General features: G+C 37.8%; 3 protein-coding genes across 20 annotated transcripts; 2 read left to right on the plus strand and 1 right to left on the minus strand.

The window, feature by feature from the left end:
- The first annotated feature begins 1,670 nt into the window (after positions 1-1,670).
- On the plus strand, positions 1,671-6,557 carry LOC105045627 (hsp70 nucleotide exchange factor FES1). The gene is made up of 6 exons (XM_010923981.4): positions 1,671-1,882; positions 2,113-2,255; positions 3,615-3,665; positions 4,887-5,108; positions 5,244-5,346; positions 5,688-6,557. The coding sequence occupies exons 1-6, from the start codon at positions 1,797-1,799 to the stop codon at positions 6,259-6,261; spliced, it is 1,179 nt and encodes a 392-aa protein (XP_010922283.1). The 5' UTR covers positions 1,671-1,796; the 3' UTR covers positions 6,262-6,557.
- Positions 6,558-11,237: 4,680 nt separating this feature from the next.
- On the plus strand, positions 11,238-23,411 carry LOC105045626 (transcription factor PCL1). 18 transcript variants are annotated; one of them, XM_010923978.4, is made up of 5 exons: positions 18,056-18,675; positions 21,928-22,081; positions 22,379-22,411; positions 22,539-22,633; positions 22,829-23,411. In XM_010923978.4, the coding sequence occupies exons 1-5, from the start codon at positions 18,307-18,309 to the stop codon at positions 23,048-23,050; spliced, it is 873 nt and encodes a 290-aa protein (XP_010922280.1). In that variant the 5' UTR covers positions 18,056-18,306; the 3' UTR covers positions 23,051-23,411. The 18 variants fall into 18 exon arrangements, 8 of the variants coding, with proteins under 8 accessions (XP_029120692.1, XP_029120694.1, XP_019706410.1 ...); XR_012141708.1 differs by lacking the exons at positions 18,056-18,675; positions 22,379-22,411; positions 22,539-22,633; positions 22,829-23,411 and adding exons at positions 11,238-12,302; positions 15,388-15,473; positions 17,165-17,271 and having other exon boundaries at positions 21,928-22,165; XR_012141706.1 differs by lacking the exons at positions 18,056-18,675; positions 22,379-22,411; positions 22,539-22,633; positions 22,829-23,411 and adding exons at positions 11,238-12,302; positions 15,388-15,468; positions 17,165-17,271 and having other exon boundaries at positions 21,928-22,165.
- Positions 15,647-16,576, minus strand: LOC105045625 (thaumatin-like protein). The gene is made up of 2 exons (XM_073258594.1): positions 16,437-16,576; positions 15,647-16,361 (listed from the first exon to the last, which is right to left on the minus strand). Exons 1-2 carry the CDS (start codon positions 16,495-16,497, stop codon positions 15,679-15,681), a joined length of 744 nt encoding a protein of 247 aa, XP_073114695.1. The 5' UTR covers positions 16,498-16,576; the 3' UTR covers positions 15,647-15,678.
- Positions 23,412-23,761: the final 350 nt, after the last annotated feature.

Consider the following 23,761-nt stretch of genomic DNA (forward strand, 5'->3'; position numbering starts at 1 on the left):
ATATAGACATGAGTTTCTCGAAGGCGCTTTATCTTCGGACGAATATAGTCAGGAGTTCCTCAAAGAAGCTTCATCTTCGGACGAATATAACCACGAGAAGGACGCTTCATTTCCAGACGAATATAGCCAAGAGTTCTTTGAAGGCGCTTCGTCTCTAGACGAATATAGCCAAAAGTTTCTCGAAGGTGCTTCGTCTCCGAATGGATATAGCCACGAGAAGGACAATTCGTTCCCTCAACGATGAATTAGTCGTGATGTCGGATGTCTCGTCCCCTCGACGAAGGTGGCCACAATGAAAGCGGTCCAATGGCGCTCTTTGCCCATGGACAAATAGAGTGAAGCCAACGAACTCTAAGTTATCTGGGTCGAAGACTTTGGCGACTAAGAAGTAGGGGCTAACCTATAAGGAACTCCGAAAGCTCATCGCTTTTTAGTGAGCAAAGCCTATGAAGACCAAAGGTCCCTCACTTTTCAGTGAGCAGAGCCAACGAAGATCGAAGATCCCTCATTTTTCAGCAAGCAGATCCTACGAAGACCTCAGCGATCAAATTGAAGCAGAAGCATGCGCCCCATATCTTCGACAGCTTCGACTTAATATACTCCCTTCGTCCCAATCAACTCTGACTTAAATTCAGGAGTAGGAGGCTTATGTTGTGGATGATTTCGTATTAGCTGAAGATATGAGGCAAGTGAAAGATCCAAACAAGTTTGGACTTTGCCAATTCTATCTTCCGATCGAACTATCTTGGATGGTACTATTAGCTTCTTGACTTCGGCCATCGATCTCGACTTTGACTATCGATCCTAGTTTCCAACATCATAAAGACACCCTTGCCAGCCATGCTGTCGGTCGATCCGAGGTCATCTTGTCGGATTTGATTTGATCTGAAAATTCTCCGCATCTTTTTAAATTCAAACTACCACAACATGACAGCTGGTTACAGAGCAGATAAGGAAGAAAATAATGGACATATCTCATCTGATAAGTTAAAGTTAACCATTTGAGCCAACATTCTCGATGAGACAAGAGATAACAAATATATATCTCCCGATAAAGCAGGAGATGATAGCCGTATCTCGCCTAATAAGTCAAGACCTTCTTTTTCACGATTCTTTAGTCTCACTTATAAATAAAAGCCCACGGAGATCTTTAAGGTATGAAAAATATCTAGGTCTCCATCAGAGTCCATTCCAATCGTAGATTTTTTTTGTAGATCCTGCTGCCATCGTCTGGCCATCATAGTCCTGCATTCATCGTTAAACTCCAGGCAATTCAATCACAGGATGAATTTCTGCCGCAATAAATAGTATTATATGTTTGTTATGGTCTGTTGTTTTCTGCCTTCATGGGGTCTCATAAACAAGTAGCGTTGCATTTCTAAGTGAGCTGATTCCATGCTAATATATTATTTAATTTTTCCTTCTAACGGAGAATAACGGTTTTGTAGGAGGTCTGTTAGCTGGCGTAGATCGGCGTCATGGTCCTACGGAAACCCGTGGGAGGAAGGCATCATCAGATCGCTCGCTGAAGCTCTAGCAATTTAACGATCGCGATCGTGGAAGTTAACGTAGAGCCGTTTGATCTTGATCAAACGGCATACGTCCTCCAGTCTCCCGATTTCGGGGATTAGCGGCAATTATCCGATTTTATTCGCCCTATAATTCGAGACCCTTCCTTTCGCTGGCTTCGCTTCAGAGGTTTTAAAAAAAAATAAAAGGAAGGGTTTCATAGAGAGGAGGGAGGAAGAGATCGTTTGATTCGTTCCTTTTTGATTCTTCGCGACGGATAAGGATCGATGGCGAACGACGGCTTGAAGTGGGACGGATTGCTCAAGTGGAGCCTTGCTCAAACCGATGGGACCAAACCCTCTCGCAATCTCAGGTATTCTAGGGTTTAATTCTTAGCTTCCTATTCTTTAGTTGAAGGTTTAAGGTGTATTAGATTTTTCTTTTCCTCAAGTTCAAATTTTTTTCTTTTTCCTGTTCTTAATTTTTTTTTAAGTGGCTTTGGTGAATGTTATTGTTTTTTTCGATTTTTTAAAAACTTTTTACATCGATTGGTGTGTGTTTGAACTTTTTTTTATATTTGTTGTTTGAATTGTTTGTGGCCAGTGAGGAGGATCGGAAGTGGTTCATGGAGGCGATGGAAGCCCAGACGGTTGATGTTGTTAAACGAATGAAGGAGATTACTCTTGTTATGAATACTCCAGAGGACGTTTTGGAGGCTCAGGGCGTCATGCCAGAAAATATTGAAGGTACATTATATGCACCGAGATTAATTGCCTTTTTTCTATGGATATTATTAGTTTCATTATTAAGTACTCAACTTATTGTGTTATAGTTTGGGTAGGTGAAGAGATACCCTGAAGAAAATAGGAAAGTAGATCTTGAGAAATTTACCTAGTAGCTTGGGGCATGCATGAAGAACTTAGGGGTTTATCCACTTGGCTTGAACCCTGGACCCTTTCCCCTTTTACATGAGTCTATCTGCGTTGTAATGGGAAATTGAAGTGCCAAACATGAGTGCCGAGAAAGAAAGTGAAAACAAAGGTTACTGGAAGTGAGGAGTTATTTTATCAGATTTCCCTTCTTAACTTATTACTAGTTTTTAACAGACTTCTCTTTTTCTGATTCAACAAGAGATGATTACTTAACACTTCGAAGGGCGTGCATCCAATTGTTGGTTTTGTCTTGGTATAGTCTTACCTCCACTTAATGGGCATGAAACATGCCAATTCTTTATTTCTTAGAACATATCTGATTCAGATGCAATCATTTATCCAAAAAATTAAATATTCTATTGAGCCAAAAAAATAGAGAGTATAAAAGAAAGTTGGTAAAACCTTCAGTTTTTAGATATGGACATAGTGGAACTTAATTTTGGTTAAGGCATCCCTTGCTTTGCTGTATTATTGATGGAAAGATACTTTCGTTGTCTGTGTGGAAGATCGAAGGTGATTTCTTCAATGCTGTTCAATTCCATAGAAAGGGAAGCTTGATTGTCTTATGAGAAGGAGGTTAGGATCTGAAAGGCCCGCTGATGGCTATTTTCACTCTTCTTTTTTGGTAAATGCTGTTTTCACCTTTCAGTAGGGTCTAGTTTGGACAAATTATGGTGAATTGTTTTTTATTTATTTATTTTATTTTTAGCCTAAGGGAAATAGTAACGTGGAAAAAGGAGTGCACTTTTTATGATGAGGTCATAGAGGACAGGATCCCTTTATCTATCCCATTCTTCATCTTTTTTCCATGAAGGCAGTAGAAGATATATGACTAAATTTTCTGTAAAGGTAGTATCTGCTAATAGATGAGGATCAGAATCATTTTTCTTGAAAAGATGAAGGTCAAAATAATGTTCTCTTTAAAAATCAGTGACAGCGAGGTGGCATTAGGTCTGTTGGTTTATTTTTTGTTTAATTTAGAGGGAACATCAAGTTTAAAATTGATTGAAACATGTTAAACATAACAGACATCCATAGGTGTTTAAAAATGGATTATGTTAGCTTATTCATTTATTTTTATTCTGTATCTACTACACCATTTATGGTTGTTTTCCTTTTTTTTTTTCCTTCATTTTTTTGGACAGTCAATAACCATTCGACCCATTTCTGCAGATATGTTGGATGAGCTACAAGAGCATGTTGAATCTATCGACATGGCTAATGGTAAAATTTTGCAGTGTCTTTTCTTTCCCTTCTGTACATTGTTTTCTTGTCTTTTTTGTTTGGTCTGCATACACATGCCTGTTTGCATGCTTATGGGTGGATTGGCTGGACATGTGAGAAGATGCCTGATGTTGTTAGTGGTAACTTTTGTTTTCCCTCCTTTTTTTTTTTTTCAGAGAAAAGACCAAATGACTAATAAGTAACTCTTAATTTTTCTGATCCTCGGTCAAATCTTCTTCTATCTTGTAAGAATACTACATTTGCATTTTTAAGTTGATGGTTCTACATTTAATGCCTCGCAAGTCTTTATGGTGCAAAATCTCTAAAATTCATAATTAAATATCCTGGTTAATTCACTTTATATTTCTTCAGTGAAAGAAATGTGAACATAATAGTGCGTAGCTGCCTTATCTGATTACTAATGATATCTTGTTCCAATTCTTCTTGATGTGAATTGCTATGACTACGTTGATTGTCTTATCTGACTGGTCATAGCCAGAATCAAGATATTTAAATGTGGCTCCAAACTTGAGGCGATAAAATTTTAGCAAACATCTGCCCAGGCCCTAGTCTTTTGTGATTGTAGCTAACGAGAGATTATTTCTCCCTAATAATGTATGGTCTGGGTAAACGCCTAACCATAGATTAGCTGGTATAATGCTTTAGTGAATGTAAACTGAAGAGTTAGGGATTGTTCTGAGTTCTAATCGAACCTGAATTCTTGTTATGCAAATACTTAAGCATGAAATGACTCATCAGATTCTTGCTTCTATTTTATTTTAAATATGAATCACCCTCAATTCAGAGGAGTGAAATTGATCAAGTAGAATCTAATTTCAGAGAATTTCTTAATGCACATAATCAACCGAATACAAAAAACAGCAAAAGAAGCCAAAGAATATCCAATTCTTGCATGGAATGATGACAACTTATCCAGTTATAGAGCGCAGAGAAGTAGTGAGACTTGGTAAAACATAATATGTTATTATAACTGTTTTGTTGTGTTTGCTGCATATCTTTTCTGTTCCTATTTTTACCAAAAAGATCTGTTCTCATGAACTTTCCCTAACCTTACATTTAGAATCCTGTATAATGCTTATGGAAACTTTGTTTTGTGGACTATTTTTAACTGAATTGTTCTGGGTGAGTGATATAGGTATTGCGAGGAACATCTTTGAGGTTTTCTCATTATCTATAGTATCTTTTTTATGAATGCAACAGATCTTCACTCGATTGGTGGTTTGGTTCCTCTACTTGGTTACTTGAAAAATTCCCATGCTGGTATTCGAGCAAAGGCTGCAGAAGTTGTAACTACCATTGTGCAAAATAATCCCAAGAGTCAACAACTTGTAATGGAAGCTAATGGACTAGAATCCCTCCTGTCAAATTTCACATCAGATCCTGAGATAACTGTACGAACAAAAGCTCTTGGTGCACTATCCTGTAAGTACCTATCATTGTTCATATTACTTTTTTGTTTAAAAAAGCTTAGAACAGAAATATAGAATTATTTGTTAGATTTCATTATATATGCATTTGCTAGAATGATAATTCAGTGTGTTCTCATGTGTTATTCAGCATTGATTCGGCATAATAAGCCCGCGATTGCTGCATTTCGTATGGCAAATGGCTATGCAGCTTTGAGGGATGCACTGAACTCAGAAAATGTCAGATTTCAAAGGTACCTGTCTTTGATCCTTTACATGGCTGAAGTATGTGGCTATTAACTGAGCTGTTGGATGCACGGTATCATGAGTAGTAGTAGTCTTTCTTTTTTTTCTTTTTTTGAGTCAAGGCAAGCACCATAGTCGAGATTTTTCTCATTAGTCATAAAGGTGACAAAAACAGTGGGGTTAGAGAAGGTCAATGAGTTTGTGGACATCGTGGTTGAGTGGAAGTTAGCTTTTCTTTGTAGATGCCTAGATCTTGGATCTCCATTAATTTAGAGAGAAGTTGAATAAACTGGATCTGGTTCATAATGTGTCATCTGTGTTTGTGCTGCTAACAAAATTATTTCATCAGGAAGGCTCTCAATCTGATTCAGTACCTGCTCCATGAAAACAACGCAGACTGCAGTCTCGTTACAGAACTTGGATTCCCTCAGCTCATGATGCATCTAGCTTCCAGCAATGATTCAGGTGTGCGGGAAGCTGCTCTAGGAGGTCTTTTAGAGCTAGCTCGTTGCACTACATCAGGAAATGGTAGTGCATTAGCGGAAGAAGAGCTGAGACAGGTACTCCAAAGCCGAATTGAGGGCATCAACTCTATGAACTCTGATGATCTTGGGGCTGCTAGGGAGGAGAGACAACTTGTGGACTCCTTGTGGAGCACATGCTACAACGAACCATCCTCTCTTCAAGAGAAGGGTCTTGTCGTGCTTCCAGGAGAAGATGCATCTCAGCCGCCACCTGATGTTGCTGGAAAGCTTTTTGAACCACCACTTCGGGCACGGGCAGCACAACCCATGCCACAGGGTTCAAACTCCACAAGTGAGAATAAGGAGAGGCCGCTGTCACTAGGCCCTGGAGCTGTGGATGAGGGGTCTAGCGCACACCATGATGGCCCTGCTTCAGATGGTGGAAGAGTGGAACCTTAAAGATGGGGGATTAGGTGAGTTTGCAGCGACTGACTGTTGTTGGTTCTGGGAATGTTGTCTGTATTAGAAAGTATTGCACGTTAATGAAATGACGTCGGATAAAAGGCAAAATTTGAGATGTGTACAGTCGTGTCAAAATGTACGTTGCTGCTCTTATCATTAGCTGTTATCTAGCTGTTACGGAACAAAGTTATTTGTATGATGAACTCATAATGTCCTTGTTAAGCTGTAAAGGGGTTCTTGGTTCTTTCTTGGACGTGTCATGTTGCTGGAATTAGATGAACTGAGATTATGTATGGTGCGTGTGAGAGATGTTGGCTGTGATTGTGATTATTTCTTATAGTCAATTTGGTTGTTATTTAGTATAGTTATATTGACAAATGTGCTTCTCTCCTTTCTTTCTCCCGGAAGATAAGAGGCTGGAAAGCCTATGTTATGTGCTAGCACTCGGCATGTATCTTACAAGTAACGAACAAAAATTGAAGCGCGATCTGGATTGAATGGAACTTCCCTTTTTCCCCCCCGAGAAAGGGACGGTAAACCCACCCATGGATTTCATGAGAATTATGAAATCGAGGTTGAGCTACAAAGCTTCAAGGATTGCGAAGAAAATGTAGCGGTAGGATGGTCGATGCAGCCATAATTCCTTTTCCCCATAAGTTGAACCATAACCGGAAAGATGCAATTGCTGTGGAGGTCACGCATTGCAGTGCCGATGAACGAGACGAAAAAATTCTCAAACTTTCAGAAAAAAAAAAAGCCTGATTTTTCTGAATTACTAAGAATCCATTTGATTGAGATTAATCTAGTATGAGAAAATAAATTCATATTTGGTGTGAAAAATGAAAGGAAGAGTACTAAAAAAATTCGTGGATCTTATATTTATTTTTTGGAGAGAGAACATAAAATAAATATCATAGAAGATTGATATTTGATAAATTTTTAAATGATGATAATCCATAATTGATAAAAATATCTTTAATAATGAGATATTAATGATAATAAAAATATTAAAAAAATAAAGCTCAAAAAATATAGTAAAAATATATTGAATTTGTTTTGATATCTTTTTAAATTCATTCAATGAAAAATTTTTACATAAAAATTAAGATGCAGATAGAATTAGGGACTACATGATTATAGTTATTATAAAAAAATTGATTGAATGTAACAATGTTATCTTGGTATTAAAAATTATTTACGTTGATATATATATTTAGAAATTTGATTATATTTCTATATAGAATTATCTTCAACCAAACATATTAATTTTTTCTAATATTATTTTTTAAAACAAAATTTTCACTAATCAAATATAATAAAATTATTTCTTTTATAATTATTTTTTTAAATAATTAATTTTTAAAAATCACCATATTATCTGTAATCTGACATACCCAATCAGATGGATCTCCTATTGCGTTTCTGATATGCTCATATCCAATTTTCTTTTCTTTTCTTTTTTTTTTTTTTTTTTTGGTGGTAGAAAGAGGAGTAAAACTTAATAGAGATATAAAGTTGTTGCAGATGGTGACCTACAGCATGGATACATACATAAGCTATTACACTTACACTGTTACAAAGGGAGAGATCACAAGTCCAATACCGTAATTGACAGGGAATGTCAGAATCCAAAGGGAGCAATAAAATATTAATACATTCAGAAATCCTCCTTTGTAGCCCATATAGCCATCTCCCACACACGTTCCACAAGATTATGTTCAATCCGTAACATATTGGAAGATGTGAAATCCTTCAAAGCATTCGTCTTTACATCTCCTAAGGCCATCCTCCATTCTACCTCAGAGCAGTTCAGCAACCTCCATTCTACCTCACAGCAGTTCAGCAACAATCGATTACATTCCTTTAAGTCCTCTTCATTGATCATTTGCTTCACCTGAAGAACCAAATGTGCCACCAAATCCACTGCCATCCCAAAATATCCTCGCCTGGCCCTTCATCTCTAGAAGTAAATTTAACCTGGGAACATATATCATCAGCAATTAGCAGTAACAGAAGATAAACAAGGTGCCCTTCCCATTCAGTCATTATATAATTCCTCTCCTTTCTCCAAGAATTAACATCATGACAATCATTTTTGTAGAGAAAACCTTGCCAGTATTCTGATATAACACATTTAGCATCCAAATAACCAGAATTAAAGCAGCATGATAAAGTAATCAATAAGAAAATCCATTTCCAACCCCTCTTGTTAGAGATTATCATCATTCTCCCTGAATAAACAATTTGGATGATAAACAAACAAACTCCCATTTGGATTATAAACAGCAACCACATAGCTACGCCTGAAACATGATACAAGAGTAAGAAAATTTGGTTTCCAATAATCCATATGCAGATAAATCCATTCAGCTATATAAGATTTTCGCAGTATAGGTTTCCAAGCAAGAACTTGTGTATAAAACTTTGTCCAATATACCCATAGTTCCATCTGCACATACTTGCTTAGTTGACCAGCTAGTTGATTAGAAACCCAATGGATGCAGCAGCCAACTATAAAAAGAAATAGGAGTTCACACAGAGTTCGGATACTTACATACCCATCAGCAGCAGAAAGGCCTCTCCTCAAGGATACATAGAAAATCATCAGGCCAATTCTCCTATTAGATTTAAGATATTCTGATTCAGCCATCACTGTGATTGACGAGGAAAATGGATACCAAGCCCATCAGCCTCCAAAATAGCAGCAAAAGGTGGATCTAATACATCCCCTTCTTGCCACATAATATTTCCCTAAAGGCCTTTATTGGCCATGTAATCAGGAGCCTGGTTAGCTTCGCAAAAATTATGGGATATATATAGCAAAGCAAGCATACTTTTTTCCAAGCCAAAACATTCCTCACCAGAGGGTTACAGAGGCATCAAAGTTAATTTTCAAAAGTCCAGCAGGAGGAGGCAGCCATGATACCAAAAGAGGATTTTGTATAGCCACTGCCCCAGTACTGCTATGGAGTATTTGAATTACCATTAATGATACCGAGAAATTTCTTGGATAGCACAACAGCCTTGCGAACAAATTGAATAGAAGGTTGCCTTTGTTGCTGAAATATACGCTTATTACGAGCGTTCTATATCGTCCAACCAACATAGGCAGCAATGGATTTTATTGTTTCCACCCGATTATGATCAGCCAGCAAATCAAGAAAACCTTGCTTAGTATTGGGTTGGAAACTTATGCCTAGTTATTTGCAAGATGCTGCCCACATAGAGTAGCATAGGACCATGTAATCACAGCATGCTCACAGTCCTCAGTGGTGCCACACACATCACAATCCTTACCATTCATGGGAATAATATTCCTCATGGCCAGTAGTTTTCTACAAGGCAATCGATTCCAAATCAGTTTCCATGAACATTTCTTAACTCTCCCCTGCACTTTCAGCTCCCAAATCCATTCACATTTAATCCCAAATTCAGAATAGGAAGGTGAGTCCAAACTCCTACTGGCACTTGTGGTTGATTCGTATTGCTCCAAACCAGCTAGCTGATCAGGGCATTGTCTTTTTGCTATAGGCAAATAAAGGATTAAACTCATCATCTCGGCTGGAAAAAATTCAGTCAAATGCTCCACATTCCAATTTTTGGATGGAGTAATAAATTCTGCAACAATTAAATCATCAGAAACAACATTCATATTAATGTAAGTAGGCCAATGATTAAGAGAAATATTTGAAATCCACGGGTCACGAAGCATATTAACCGATTGCCCATTCCCTATGAACCATCGAAATTTAAATCTCATTTTTTATCTGAAGAAATATATTTTCCTCCGTATAATCGAGTAATGCCTCGGAGTTTTATAATTATCCCAATTATCAGGAAAATGATACTTAGCATAAACCAATTGGGCCCATAATGATTCAGGATTCAGAATCAGTTGAGCTGCTAATTTAGCAAGACATTGATTACGACGATCATAAAGGGAGCATAAACCAAGACCCCCATATTACTTAGGCATGCAAACACGACCCCAAGATAGTAGATGCAGTTTTTTTATAATTGGAATTGTGACGGGGATTGTTTTCGATTTTAGATCGAAAATTGGTCCGAATCAAATGAAAAATCAAATCAAAATCGAACTAAATATAGTTCGGTTTGATTTTCAATTTTCATGTTCAAAAATTTTGATTTTCGATTTAATTCAATTAAACATCGAAAAACATGAAAATCGAATCGAAAACTGAAATTATAATTTAAATTTATGTTATTTATTATTTTAAGAACCTGTTGGTTATATAAACGGATGATTGGATATTAGATTTGGTCTATTGTTATAATTTACTGTGATACTTGATTGCTTATTTATATTACAGATAATGTGATTATTGATATAAATTATTTAATAATAAATTTAATTAATCTTAAATTTAATTAAATATAATGTAATAAACTAACAATAAATCAATAATAATTATTTAAATATATTATATTAAAAATAAATAATTAAAAATAAAAAAATTAAAAAAATCGAATAATCAAATCGAATCGTACTGAAATTCTAAAATTCGGTTTCAATTATGTTCCACTCTTATTCAGATCAGTTTTTGATTTTAATTTTTTTATTATTTAATTTTTGATTCGAATCGATTAAAATTGGATGAACAGTTTTAAAAATGACCCATAGAAAGGCATGAATTTTTTTTTTAAAATTTAACCAACGTAGCCATAAAAATTGGGATAGAAGATATAATATATAATGAGATAGAAGACAACATTGATTGAGATAATGTAGCCTTCTCAGCAAAGGATAAGATCTTCCATGTCCAACCGGCAATTTTTGCCACCACCTTATCCGCCGCAGCAGCATTCCGGTTTGGCGCTCATTCCGGGTACGCAAACAGTAAAAGCGAGCAAAAATATCAAGGGAAGGCCGTCTTCACGTGGACATTTGGACAGACTGACAGATGACAGCGTATCGAAAATCAAAACTATATAAAAATTCCCAAACTAAAAATATCCCTCGAAAAATAACGGAGAAAGTCTCTCGGAATCTGAGACCTCCCAAAATATCCACCAACCCACCGTCTCCAGTTGATCAAAACCCTAATAATTCCCCAACCATCCTTCTAACCGCGGATGGGGGAAGAAGCCGATGCTAAGGACTACGATATGGTGGCCGGAGACAGCGAAGGAGACGAGGGGCGAGTCCTCGAGTGGGAGGTCGGCCTCCCGAGCGCCGACGACCTCATCCCGCTATCCCAGTCCCTGATCTCGCCCGATCTCGCCTACGCCTTCAGCATCGCGCCGGAGCCCGCCCGCACCTTGCTCGACGTCTACCGCGCCTCCCAGAGCACCGTCTCAACCCTCCGCCGCCACCCCACCTCCTCCTTGGCGGCCGCCGCCCTCAATTTCTTCTCGCCCTTTCCCTCTCCTTCCTCCGTTGCCACTGATGACCCCGTCGTTTTCGAAGGTGAAGGAGACGACGCCGAGAGTGGAACCATCGCCACTGTGGCTATCGCTGGCGTATCCTCCTGCCTCCCAACGGAGGATCCCGGCGACGAGCACTCCAGCCGGGCCCTGAAGCGGCCCCGCCTGGTCTGGACCGCGCAGCTCCACAAGAGGTTCATCGACGTGGTCGCGCATCTGGGGATCAAGAACGCGGTGCCGAAAACCATCATGCAGCTGATGAACGTGGAGGGGCTGACGAGGGAGAACGTCGCGAGCCATCTCCAGAAGTACAGGCTCTACCGGAAGAGGAAGGAGGGGATTCCCAACGAGGGGTCATTCTCGTTCGACCATTTGCCTCACGAGCCTCCGGCACAGATGCCGATGCCGTATGGTATGCCATCGCCGCCGGTCCCGATGCCGGTCTTCAGCATCGCATTCCACCCCGGGCATAACGGTTCCATGGAGATGATGCCGATCGTTAACCACCACCAGGCTGCTGGGGCTTATCATGGATTTGTTTCGCACCATCCGAATGGAGGAGTGATTGGGGACCGGCAGGGGGACTGGTCTGCTGCGAACAAGTACGGTTCGATTGTTTCGCATCCTCGTGCTATACCGAATGATAAGCAAATGTAAATAGAAGATTTTCTCGGTACATCTAAGAGAAGCAAATGGTTCCCTCTAGCTGTGATTGTTCCATACAAAAGCAGGAATTTGTTATTTTACGAGTTTGGCTTTAGGGAGCTTGTTGGCTTCATTCAAGAAATTTGTTGTTTGATATTGATTTAGGAAGCATAACTCATAATACATAGTTTGATAGGATTAGAAAGCCAATATTCTTGTGGTTTCAATTTTCTCATGCTTTACTACCTCGAAAACCATGATCTCAGCCTTATGCTATATCACAATTTGATGGGCCGTGTTAGAAAAAAATGAAATTATTATTATTATTATTTTTCATGTATATCTACTGGCTTGAGATGTGTGGCCTTTTGGCGTTTGTTGCTGCATCCTTTGTCATCCAAGCTGTATACTGCAGATCTGCATTTCCCACTTTGGTGTGTTATGTTACCCTGTTCTTTTGAAACTGTAAACACCATCCCTTTGGTCTCATTGAAGTTGTGACCAATCATCTTCTCATCGATTTACTGAGTCTGTATTGATGGAGCTGTGATGTTGTTGACAAACTTCTTTTGGTATCACTTGATATGTGGTGATTTTTTTTTCTTCATAATCTTTACTTATTGCAGCATCTTAATTTGGGGTAATTGTGCTACCTTCTTAATGCCCCTAGTCTATAGACATTTACCTTTCAATCCTTTATATTCTGGTTTGGTTTATGACCTTTAATTGCACACACGTTCTTGCCCTGATCTTATGTCTATGGAACTTTGTTAGATATCTAGTTTCGTTGAACAACTGTATCATTTCCATTCTTCTGAATTCATCTGCTCTGCCTTGGGCATTATTTCTATTGCTTGCTTGAAACGTTGGTAGGAACATCATCTCTTCCCTTTTTAAGTACATTACATTCTTCCTATTCTAAAATTCTTTTAGATGATAGAGTTTCATATTTGGTCAGATGGTTTATAAACATCAAATGATTATATATATATATATATATATATATATATATATATAAAATTCAATATGTGTCCCTTTAGTGATGTTCTGTACATTGACATTATTGGCAATTCATAATTTGGTCTAGGCTTCATTTCTTCTTTATCTTGTGGAGATCTGAATGTTGTGATGGAAATTCTTAGCTTATTCTCATCTGTCATGGCTCAATATTCAAATCATTTTGTAGTTGACATTTCTTTAGATCCAATCACCATAAAGAATGCTACCAGAATACTTTTGTAATGATACTTGCTACATTTCACCTGCGTGACTGTGTTTGGGTTGGTTATTTTTTATGGTTTTGCTCCCATCTTTTTGTCAAAATTTTGTACCCCCCTCCCCACCAACCACCCCACATCCCCAACCCAACAAGCCCCCCCCACCCCCGGGCGCAACTTTGGTCAACTCCAGACCAGTGTTCTTCTAAAATAATTACTTGGGAAACTCCTCTTGCCAAAATATAAATTGCTACACCATTTTAACTCAGTCTTTTTTCCCTCTTTCCTATGCACCAAGTTTGATCACTTTTCAGGCCTGCTGTGATCATTGTCTCACTTGGTGTCATGTTCATTGTTGCTAATATAAGGTTTTGCAGATAAGAGTAAATATCATAATGAGAAGGCTCTCTTCGTTAATATTGGAGAGATGAGCAACAACAGATCTCTAACACCTAAATTTTCTGGGTAATTTTGCTTTTACTATGTAATATAGTTGATGAGAAAATTTTAGGCGTATTGGTGGACTTTTTCATGCACTACTTGTGTGTTAGTGTTCTGGAAGACTTTATATCTCGGCTAAATGGGTACATGGCTTTCACACCTCCCTCTTAGATTGTCTAAATCGATCTTGTCTGTAACTGTTTCTTATCTTTTTTCATATTTTTTTAAAAACCATACATATAGGAGCAAAAAAAAATCGACGGCTTATGATACTAATACAGTTAAACTTTGTAATGTTCTTATTAGCCCTTTCAGTTTTGTGCATAATTTACTTAGCTCTTTCATTTTTTTATCATGACCAAATCTGATTGTTGAATCATGACTGTTTTTCTGGATTATAACTGTATATGCTTCATGCTTTAAAATCTCTGGATTGAAAACGCTCAAAATTTGTTCCATTGCGTCACCTGTATATCATAATTCTGATAAAGGTCTTCTTCCTTGATATGTATGAGATGTCACCAAACTTTTTGATGTGAAAGAGAAGATGTCAACTAAACATGCATAAGTTGCTTTTGTTTGCCTGTAGTTTCCTTAAAAAAGAACTAAAAAGAATGTTTTTGCCTATAGCTAAGATTTCTGAACCTGGGCAGACGGATTGACATAAAGAAGACTGCTTAGTCCAGTTGTTGCTATACAGCGTTCTGATCGACTTACCTGTATCCTCCAGTACTTCACATAAGGGGAGTTCTGTAGCATTACCCTTTTTTCTTAAATTGTGCCAAAGTGACTTTCTGTTCGATAATGACTAATGGGATGCCCAGAAGATGGGCTGTGGCAACTTCTATTATTGCACTAATTATTGAAAGTAATAACTTCATTCTAAGTCACTGCTTGAATAGGATATATATAATAAAGTAGATACCATATGTTGCTCAGTGCTGTCTTTCTGAGATTTAGAGAGGTTTATATGCCTGTGTGGTTGTAAAATTGTCAAATAAAGAACAGTGATACGATACATAAATAGCAAAACTTGGCAAAAATATAGAATTTATCTTTCACTTGGTGAGCTACCATTGGTTTCAGGAATTCTTTTTTCTTTTCTTCTTTGCTTGGATGATTATGAATATGGTTTCAAAAATCCAACTTTGTTGCTGCTGCATACGCTGTCATGACTGGGTTCATACATGGGGTGTTTCTGATGACAAATGTATCATCTGTGCTTATTTCAGTACTAAGAAATTTGTCATGCACGATCACAAAAGGGTGGTTGGTGGTGATACCAGATCATATTTAGAATGCTTGGTGTGTGTTAACTCATTGCTATCCATTTGCATGATCTTTTGATTATTCTACACCACTTCCATAAGTAACTTTTGTCCCCTTACTTTATAATCTTTAGTATGATTTTGATTTTTAAGGCTCTTCCTTTCAGGTGTTGATGCTGGCCTCTGCTTCAGGTCCAAACAGGTGTCTTCTTAGACTGCTATCGAGCCATCTATATCAACTAACTAGTGTAAGGCAATAAGCTCAATCGATTGCACTTTTGTAGGCTAGATTTTAAGAACTGATTTGCCATAGGGAAGTCAATTTAACGGAGACATTGTTGCATAACTAATACCAACAATCAACATAACTAGAAACTGAAAATACTTTGGGATACAGATATAAAAGCCAACAAACCATATCTACTACTGCAACTACAAACAGACTATTGTTGCATCTCTTATCTCGGTGGAGGGCAGAAGGTGATCAGATATCGTGATGCCCTGCACATGTTCAGGCTTGAAGAGTCATCATAGGCAAAACTGTAAGCTCGAGGGCATATGGACTTGAAGATATGGGAGAAGAGCGTTGGCTTGCAACTCTTTGGAGAGCCATAGTCCCCAGTGCAGCAGTACTTGTCTGTCTGCAGAGCCAAGCATGCACTCTTGCATCCCACCACCTTCCCCTGCTTAATCACCGCAAACTTTGAAGGACAGCACACATTCAAGTCCACCTCACAGCCTGCCATACCGCAGCCGATCCCTCCACCAATGGGGGACATTGTGACTGGAAGATTGAAGCCATCGACCAAGCTCACATCATAGTAGTGAAGGGGAGAATTGGCAGTTCCAAATGTCATTTCAACAACCGTGCTGGGTGGCGTGCCACCTATGCCCTTGCAAAGCAGTGCACCATTGCAGTCCCCGGTGTCGCAGGAGCCTTTCCCTTGTTCATCAAAGAAACAGCCTTTCCTGCCCCATATCCTGCCAGACCATCCAGTGGGCACTGTAAAGACTGCTTCCTCGCCGGCACCGAGGTGGAAACCACCGTCTTCTGGGGTGGGGTTGCCGGTGCCGCCAAGAATGCCGGGCCACACGCTGTGGTTGCAGTTGTTTACCACAATGAGTTGGATCTCACCTGCAACTGAGGAGAAACCCAATGAGTTAGATACTATAGCTGCGAGCATATGATCAAAGTTTTTGTTGATCCGAGTCTTACATGATAGAGAAATGGAGAGGCAGAGGCAGAGGAAGAAGAGATGTGAGCTGGAAGCTGGCATTTTTCTCCCTCTATGATTTTCTGAAGTCGTGGTATGATATGGATCTTATATTAGCTTGGAAGAAGAGGGAGAAGGTGGCGTGGGGAGAGTGGTGCCCTCTGATTTCGTTACCATGAAGCATGCTACAACTGCCTAACGGTTTTATAAAGTGGACAAGCATGTTCCTAATAGATCGGTCTTCTATAATTTCGCTTGCTTTTCCTTTCGTTCTTTACTTATTTATTTTTAACTTTTCCCCCAGTTTTGAGCTTTGCATATATTCCTTGCTTCAGGTTGGGTTTGCTAACACTTTGCTTCCCAGTAATAGGAAGTAAAAGCCCATGTAAAGAACTGAAAGGGATATTGATCCCTTGCTTCAGGGGTTTTAATAATTCATCTTGCTGTTGTCTGTTTCTTAAATATATGTTCATGCATTGCTTTCTTCAAAATTTCAGAAGCTGTCAGGATTTTTTTTTTTTTTTTTGGAGGGAAAAGGAGAAGGTAGAGACGGCAAGATTGCTATAGTATATTTTTATTAAAACTAAAAAGATTGGTGGAGTATGTTCCATGTCCTTGACCATTGTTGAACCAAGAAATAAGAGCCTACCATGAAAACATGTTGAAAAATGGGTCAAGCTACTGCAGTCCATGTTAGCATCTTTGCTAATCCTGTTTTGTTGATTTGCAGGATTGCTTGGGATCTGGAAAAGGGACGTGTCCACATTTTGGTGCGCGATATAGGTCATTTATTTGGGGCCTGAACGCCAACTTTGGCCCCTGCGGATAGAAAATACGGTGCGTAGAGCATTTGCCTTCAAACAATCGAAAATTACAGCTGTCAGAATTTTAAAAAAAAAATATTGAAGGTGAATGCAAATAATGTTTTCTAGGTACTGAGGAGTTGTTATTTGTGGAGTAAAGAAAAAATTATGGATGTGGATATCTATATCAAAATTTTATCTCTGAAAATGTTCATCTCTATCCAGACTAGGTCATTTCAAGATCAATACCTCAATTAACACTACTTGAGATGAGCCACAAAATCAAATTTTAAATGTTGACCAAATACGTTCTTTGATGGAGAAGGTGAACTACAAGCAGTTTGGTAGGGCCTATTAGTGTGGAAGCGATACTAGCTTTGTGCATGCGGAATGTAGCATCTCAAGTCTTGTCTTATTAGATGGATGGGAGAGAGAAAGCTCGATCCTCTCTACAACTTTAAAAAAATTTCTAGAAAAATTAAGTATACCACATCATGAATATCAAACTAACTGCACTCTTTATATATATCTTTTCTAAAATTCTTCTTTATTAGCCTACTAAGCTTCTAGAATGAAAGAGATTCATGGATTAAAAATATATTAATTTTAAAAATGATATATAATATGTATTAATAATATATTAATATGTTAGTTAATATATTAATATATTAATAAATATAGTTATTAATTTTCAGATTGGTGCATGTGAGATGCCATGTTGGCACAGATATACATCAAGAGATTGAAAAAGCATGTGTCTGCGTTTCACAAGTAGAAAACTTGATCCTATAAATTTGTAAACAGCATCTGCAATTGTTTCCCAATAACGCCCAGACCACGCACTGAAATAGCATCCGGGGTTTATGATGCAGAATGTTGGTTAATTAGCTACTAAGCTTGGGACCATATGGTTAATTAGCTAATAAGCTTGGGACCATATTTTATCCCCATATGCAATGTAATATGCTCGCTCAAACGGAATCGATGCTTGTGGTTGGTAAGCGTTCATCCAAAACCTATCCTTGGCGACGATCTTATCCCATGGCTGTCCCTTTGACAGGATGAGGCCATGAATGGAGCTTCCATGCGTTTAAGGCCTCCCCTCTCCACCCATCCCTTCTCTCCTCCTCTCCGTCTCCACCCCCCTCTCCTCTTCCTCCCTCCCACCCTCTTCCCCAAATTTTCCATCCCTGCCCGCTGCTATGAGGCCTGCTCTCACTCCTCGCTCCCGTCCCCGCACCCAAGAACAAGCCTTGGTTGGAGCCCTTCGACGAAGAGGAGTGAGGCGAGAAGGCGCACCACCTATTCCACGGTGAGATCGAGCCGGAGGGAATCGCCTTACGAGGTATTGGGCGTGTCCCCGTCCGCAACACCTGACGCGATCAAGAGGGCTTATCGGAAGCTCGCCCTCAAATATCACCCCGATGTCAACAAAGAGGTAAGGCTTCCAATACCTTTTTTTTTTTCACCTCAACAACTACTTTAGATTCTCCTAGAGAACCTTGGATTCTTGATTCCTGGAATATCTTTTTACTCATTCTGCTTTCTTGCGAAAGCTCCCTTACATCCGCCTGGTTTGTTCCCATGCTAAGTTTTCTTACGTGAATTGGTGAAATTGGTTTTTCTATTTTGCCTTGTAGAACTTTGGCAGGGTTTCTTTTTACGTATTATAATTCTTGCTTTATCGATTTTTAGGAAATTTCATCATATATATATATAGAGAGAGAGAGGGGGGGGGGCTAGAATCAGGTTGACCGGATTTGGACTTACGTTCAGTCCGGTCAAGGCTCTATAATAAGAGTCCTACATTAATGATCGAAATAACTAAGTATGGCCTACTACCTCAAAATTACTTACACATCAAAAATCACATAATTTGGAGACTCCTAGACTATGCATCAAGTAGTTAAAAAATTAGACGGCCTAAATAAAATTAAATTAGATATATTTTTTAATCACTTGATATATAGACTAAGGATCTTCAAATCATATGATTTTTTGTATGTAACCAGTTTTTTAAAGTAGTAGATCACATCCAATAGCTTGGATCATCAATATAGTAGGACTCCCATTATCCAGTTTTGATTTGATCGAATCTGATCGTTCTTATCCAAATCTGTCCATATATATATATATATATATATATATATATATATATATATATATATATATATATATATATATATATATATATATGAAGGTGTTGCTTCTTGTATTCATTTTCATATCTGCGCATTTTGCATTACTTGTTTGCGGTGCATATGAATGTCTGTGTCATCTTCGATGCAGGATGATGCCAAAAAAATATTTTGTTGTTGAACTATGATATCTTCATATCAAAACTTCATCACGTCGAATTTCAAGCTTCACTTGATGATAATTCAAAATAATGCCAAACAGCATTAGAGGTTGAAATTTCTTGCCATTTGGAACCGAGGTGCACATGTTGAATCTGGATTCTCTGTGGCTTTCCACGCTGTGGAATTTGCATAGTGATAAGGCTGGTGGGACCATGTTCTGCAGCATGGGAGATAAGAGTCGTTGGACATCCACATAATTTGCCACCATGTCATCTTGAATGCACTCTTTATTAGTCAGAATATCTTGCCTCTTTATTAGTAATAACCTCATAGGCAGCTGCAAAAGGGACTTCTTCTAGTAGACCTGTCCTGAATGTCAGTTGAATTACTCTTTTTAGGTCAGCTCTTTGTTATCCTGAAAGTTCATGTATCCTCTTTGCAAACAATGAATCTTCACCAGCTATAAAGATTCAATCCTCTTTACAATCAACATTTTTAAGTGCTGATAATTCTTTCATACTCTTTAGATTATTCTATGAAGACCAAGCTAGTGATGTACTTTTATCCAAGTAGTCTGGGATAAATTTCTATTTAGAAGATTTTCTTGTTCCTATTTCAATATCTATGCCCTCTCTACCTGTGGTTGATCTGAGAAGGAAATGATCGGATAATGACAACTTTGTGTGTGCACCAACTCCACCTTAATCAGAAGATCCAACTAAAATATGTAAATCATTGAAATGATATTTTTTTGTTGTTGTAAGCATAGGGGGAATAAGTTATGCATAATTTTTTATGTTTCATTTTGTTGATAAAGTTTTTAATGTGAGGAAAATTGGCGAAGATAACATGTTGAAAAAAGAAGCAAAAGATGTGGTTGATGGACTATAATTTCTCATTTACTGAATGTTCAATTAGATAGTGTATTTATACATGACTGGTAATTGTGTTTCAAATGATGAAAAGATAGAAGTGCTGTTATGTGAGGTCAAGATATCCCTACAAGCTGAGTGTCTTCTTGGTGCAACAAAAGCTTGGCACAGTTAATGATGTGTTGCAAGAGAAAGGCCTTTGAATAAGATGTTAGTTGGTTGCTCTTAGAAAGGATTATATGCTGGATGGACCTTGTTGAACCACAGCTTTTAACAGGCATGGCGATGCACTAGTTTGATGTATGTGAGCGTGAATAACTGGATACGTACTGTTTTCTATTGGCATAATGCTAAGGTTTCCACATTGTTATTTGGGAGTCCAGGTTCGAAACATGAAAATAGCCTCTCTATAAGTGAGGCTGAAGCAGTGGGCCACCCTTTTGATCATCATAATAAAGTGTGCATATGAATTGGGTAATTTGACTCTTGAATGCTGGATGATAATGCATGAAAGTTTGACAGAATAAGTGAAAAATTGAATTAACTTTTTCATTTGATCAATTGACTATTCAGAAATTCCAAGAGATGTCTCATCCAGTAAGATGCAAGAGCTGATGATCAATAACTCTTGAATTACCAATTACTTATTCATTCTTTCACTGTTAAAAAATGTTAAATGTTCGGCAATGTTATGAAAAACTTTACATTAGGGAGCACTAGGATATAGCACTCAAAATGTGGGGCATAGACAACAGTTAGCAAATAGGACCTAATGGTAGAGCATATCTAATCTCTCTTGTTGTCTGTGTATGGTTACCTTGCTCTCATTTTTACTTTCTGAAAGTAACTTCTTTGAGTAATATATTTAACGTTCTTTATAATTTTACTTCTTAAGTTCATCTGATGATCTGTTTAAAGCTGATACCATTTTTATTCTGTTGAGCAGGAAGCATCATCCAAAACTGAGACTAGACCTTAATTGTCGCTAGTATTATTTTGTACACATTTGCTACAGATGTCATGACTTCTTTATGGACAATGTTTTCTACATACTTGTCTACTTTAGATCTCACTTAGTGATAATGAAAGATCTCTTAAGACAGAGTGTTAGTTCCTTAAAACCTGAATACAGTTGCTGGACACGAAACAGGAAACTGTAAATTGATACATTGTTGTTACACGTGTGCTACCTGCAAGCTAACCTCATTGAAAAAAAAAAAAAAACACTTGCCACAGCTGTCTCAACCATCCATATCATAACAAATTCTGTTTTATTCTAAAAAGGCATATGATGTGCTTGAAAGTTTTGGTCCTATATATTCCTTTTTATTCTTTTGCTAAAAGTTTGTTTCTTTATTTTCTAATTTTTGTTTCTAGTTTTATTTTGATGAGATCCTTGAGTTACTAACTTGCTGAAAAGACTTATGGTAATCATACTATACTAAATAAGAGACATAATGCTTTGCCTTATCATGTTGATTGTTTTACTGATAAAATTCTATATTGACTGTGACGCAGGCAAATGCCCAAGAGAAATTCATGCGAATTAAGCATGCTTACAATACCTTATTGAATTCAGAATCAAAGTTCAAGTATGGCGGTCACAGTTCAGATTATTCAAGAACAGCTGAAAGGAACAGTAGTACTCCAGAAGAAGAATTTTATGGCTTTGGTGTGAATCTTGCCTTCTGAAAAGTTGTCTAAACTACCACTTGTCTGGAAAATTGCTCGATCCAAAGTTAATTATATCACCTTACTTTTATCTATAATTATTTTTCTGATATTGGATAAGGAGTTAGTTATAGGAAGTAGTCTATTTTCATTTGCAGCATCATCATGAGCACCATGATTGTTTTCAATAAGTTTGTTATCATACTTCAAAAATATAGTCACTCTATTAGCGCTTCATTTAGGATATGTTACCCTCATAATTAATTGGAAGTCCTTATATAACCCATTTATTCTGCAGGCAATTTTTTGAGAGATGTTCAAATATCAATAGGTAGATTTTTCTCCTGCGGGAGACCATGGCTTAAACATGTTATTTTCGCAGTTTTAGTTGATCAATCTTTTTCTTTATACAAGAGAGCCAATTTTCCTTGAATATAACCAGAACCTTGATGTTGCAGCGGAATTCTTTCATGATCTACAAGCAGAATTCCAAAACTGGGAAGCAGGCATAAATTCAGAAGAGAAACCCAAGAGCCTGTGGGAGGAATTGGCAGTAAGTTCCAATCTGATAAACATTGTGCAATTATAAGATATGAAGTAATCCTTGTTCCTGCCTACCCAACATATTCCTATGTAATTAAACCAGAAAAAACATTCGTTCATTCTGAACTTGAAATTTATTATCAAAAAAAAAAAAAAAACTTTGAACTTGATATTTTCATTATACATTCATCCCTGCATGTATCAGGACATTGGTGAGGAGTTTGTCGAGTTCTTAGAGAAGGAGCTCAACGTCAATAATTCAAATTCTGAAGAGACTGGTGGTGATGACTCGCTGAAGGAAAACTCATATACAAAGTCAGGGGAAGAGAAAAGGAAAGATGGTAGCCGAAATGAAGGCAGTATCGAGAATAGCATTGATGAAATTGAAGCTGCTCTTGCTCAATTGAAAAAGGAATTGGGACTGTAGGGGCATTCTCTCCAGTCACCTTTGAAGCATCTTCGTGGTAATGGTATTCCAAGGGAAAGACTTTCTCACCTATGAGTTTAGAGACGGTGCTGGGAGCCAAGCTGATGCCTAATCTTTTGCTCAATTGTCCACTTCCGGAGGTGTTTTGATTTTGCCAAAGCGTAACATGTAGTGCACCTGTATTTCTTATATTGAGAATATTCATGTAAATTCTTTTACAAGTTGTACCATCCACTTTCATTTCCAGAATCCCAATCCACCTAAGGTTGATGTAACACGAAATATTATTATTAAAATAATTTCTTCAATTGTACCAAAAGAATAATTTCTTCAAAATATATTAGAATCATTATTATTGTTACCTGGTTTTGAACATTGCAGAGCATACTCACATTTTTTTAATTCAAGTTCATTTCTAATGCCTAAAATAGATACTGCGAAATTTGAAATGGTAACATTGCTGTTTTCCTGTTCCATCAAAAAAACATAGCTGTTTTCCTGGACCATCCGTAGATTCCAATGGTGAATATTAATACTAAGTTCCATCTCCTGGAAATATGAGTCTTCTCATTATTATTTAGTGCGAAGACTCACAACATAACATGGGACTCCTATGGATCTATGAGTCGTTTACCCTGAATTGAATCACCTTTCAGAAATTATTGCATGCACCAGGTGCAAGTGAACCAGGGCAAATCCTGGCGCGCGATT

The sequence above is a fragment of the Elaeis guineensis genome, chromosome 5 (assembly GCF_000442705.2).
Source record: "Elaeis guineensis isolate ETL-2024a chromosome 5, EG11, whole genome shotgun sequence".
NCBI classification, from domain to species: Eukaryota; Viridiplantae; Streptophyta; class Magnoliopsida; order Arecales; family Arecaceae; genus Elaeis; species Elaeis guineensis.

Coding starts and splice junctions, on each gene's coding strand:
- LOC105045626 (XM_029264858.2), top strand. CDS start 11,359: ATGGGGGAAGAAGCCGATGCTAAGGACTACGATATGGTGGCCGGAGAC.
- LOC105045627 (XM_010923981.4), top strand. CDS start 1,797: ATGGCGAACGACGGCTTGAAGTGGGACGGATTGCTCAAGTGGAGCCTT. Junction 2,256..3,614: donor CATGCCAGAAAATATTGAAG/GTACATTATATG, acceptor CCATTTCTGCAG/ATATGTTGGATGAGCTACAA. Junction 5,347..5,687: donor GAAAATGTCAGATTTCAAAG/GTACCTGTCTTT, acceptor TTATTTCATCAG/GAAGGCTCTCAATCTGATTC.
- LOC105045625 (XM_073258594.1), bottom strand. CDS start 16,497: ATGCCAGCTTCCAGCTCACATCTCTTCTTCCTCTGCCTCTGCCTCTCC. Junction 16,362..16,436: donor CCTCTCCATTTCTCTATCAT/GTAAGACTCGGA, acceptor GTTTCTCCTCAG/TTGCAGGTGAGATCCAACTC.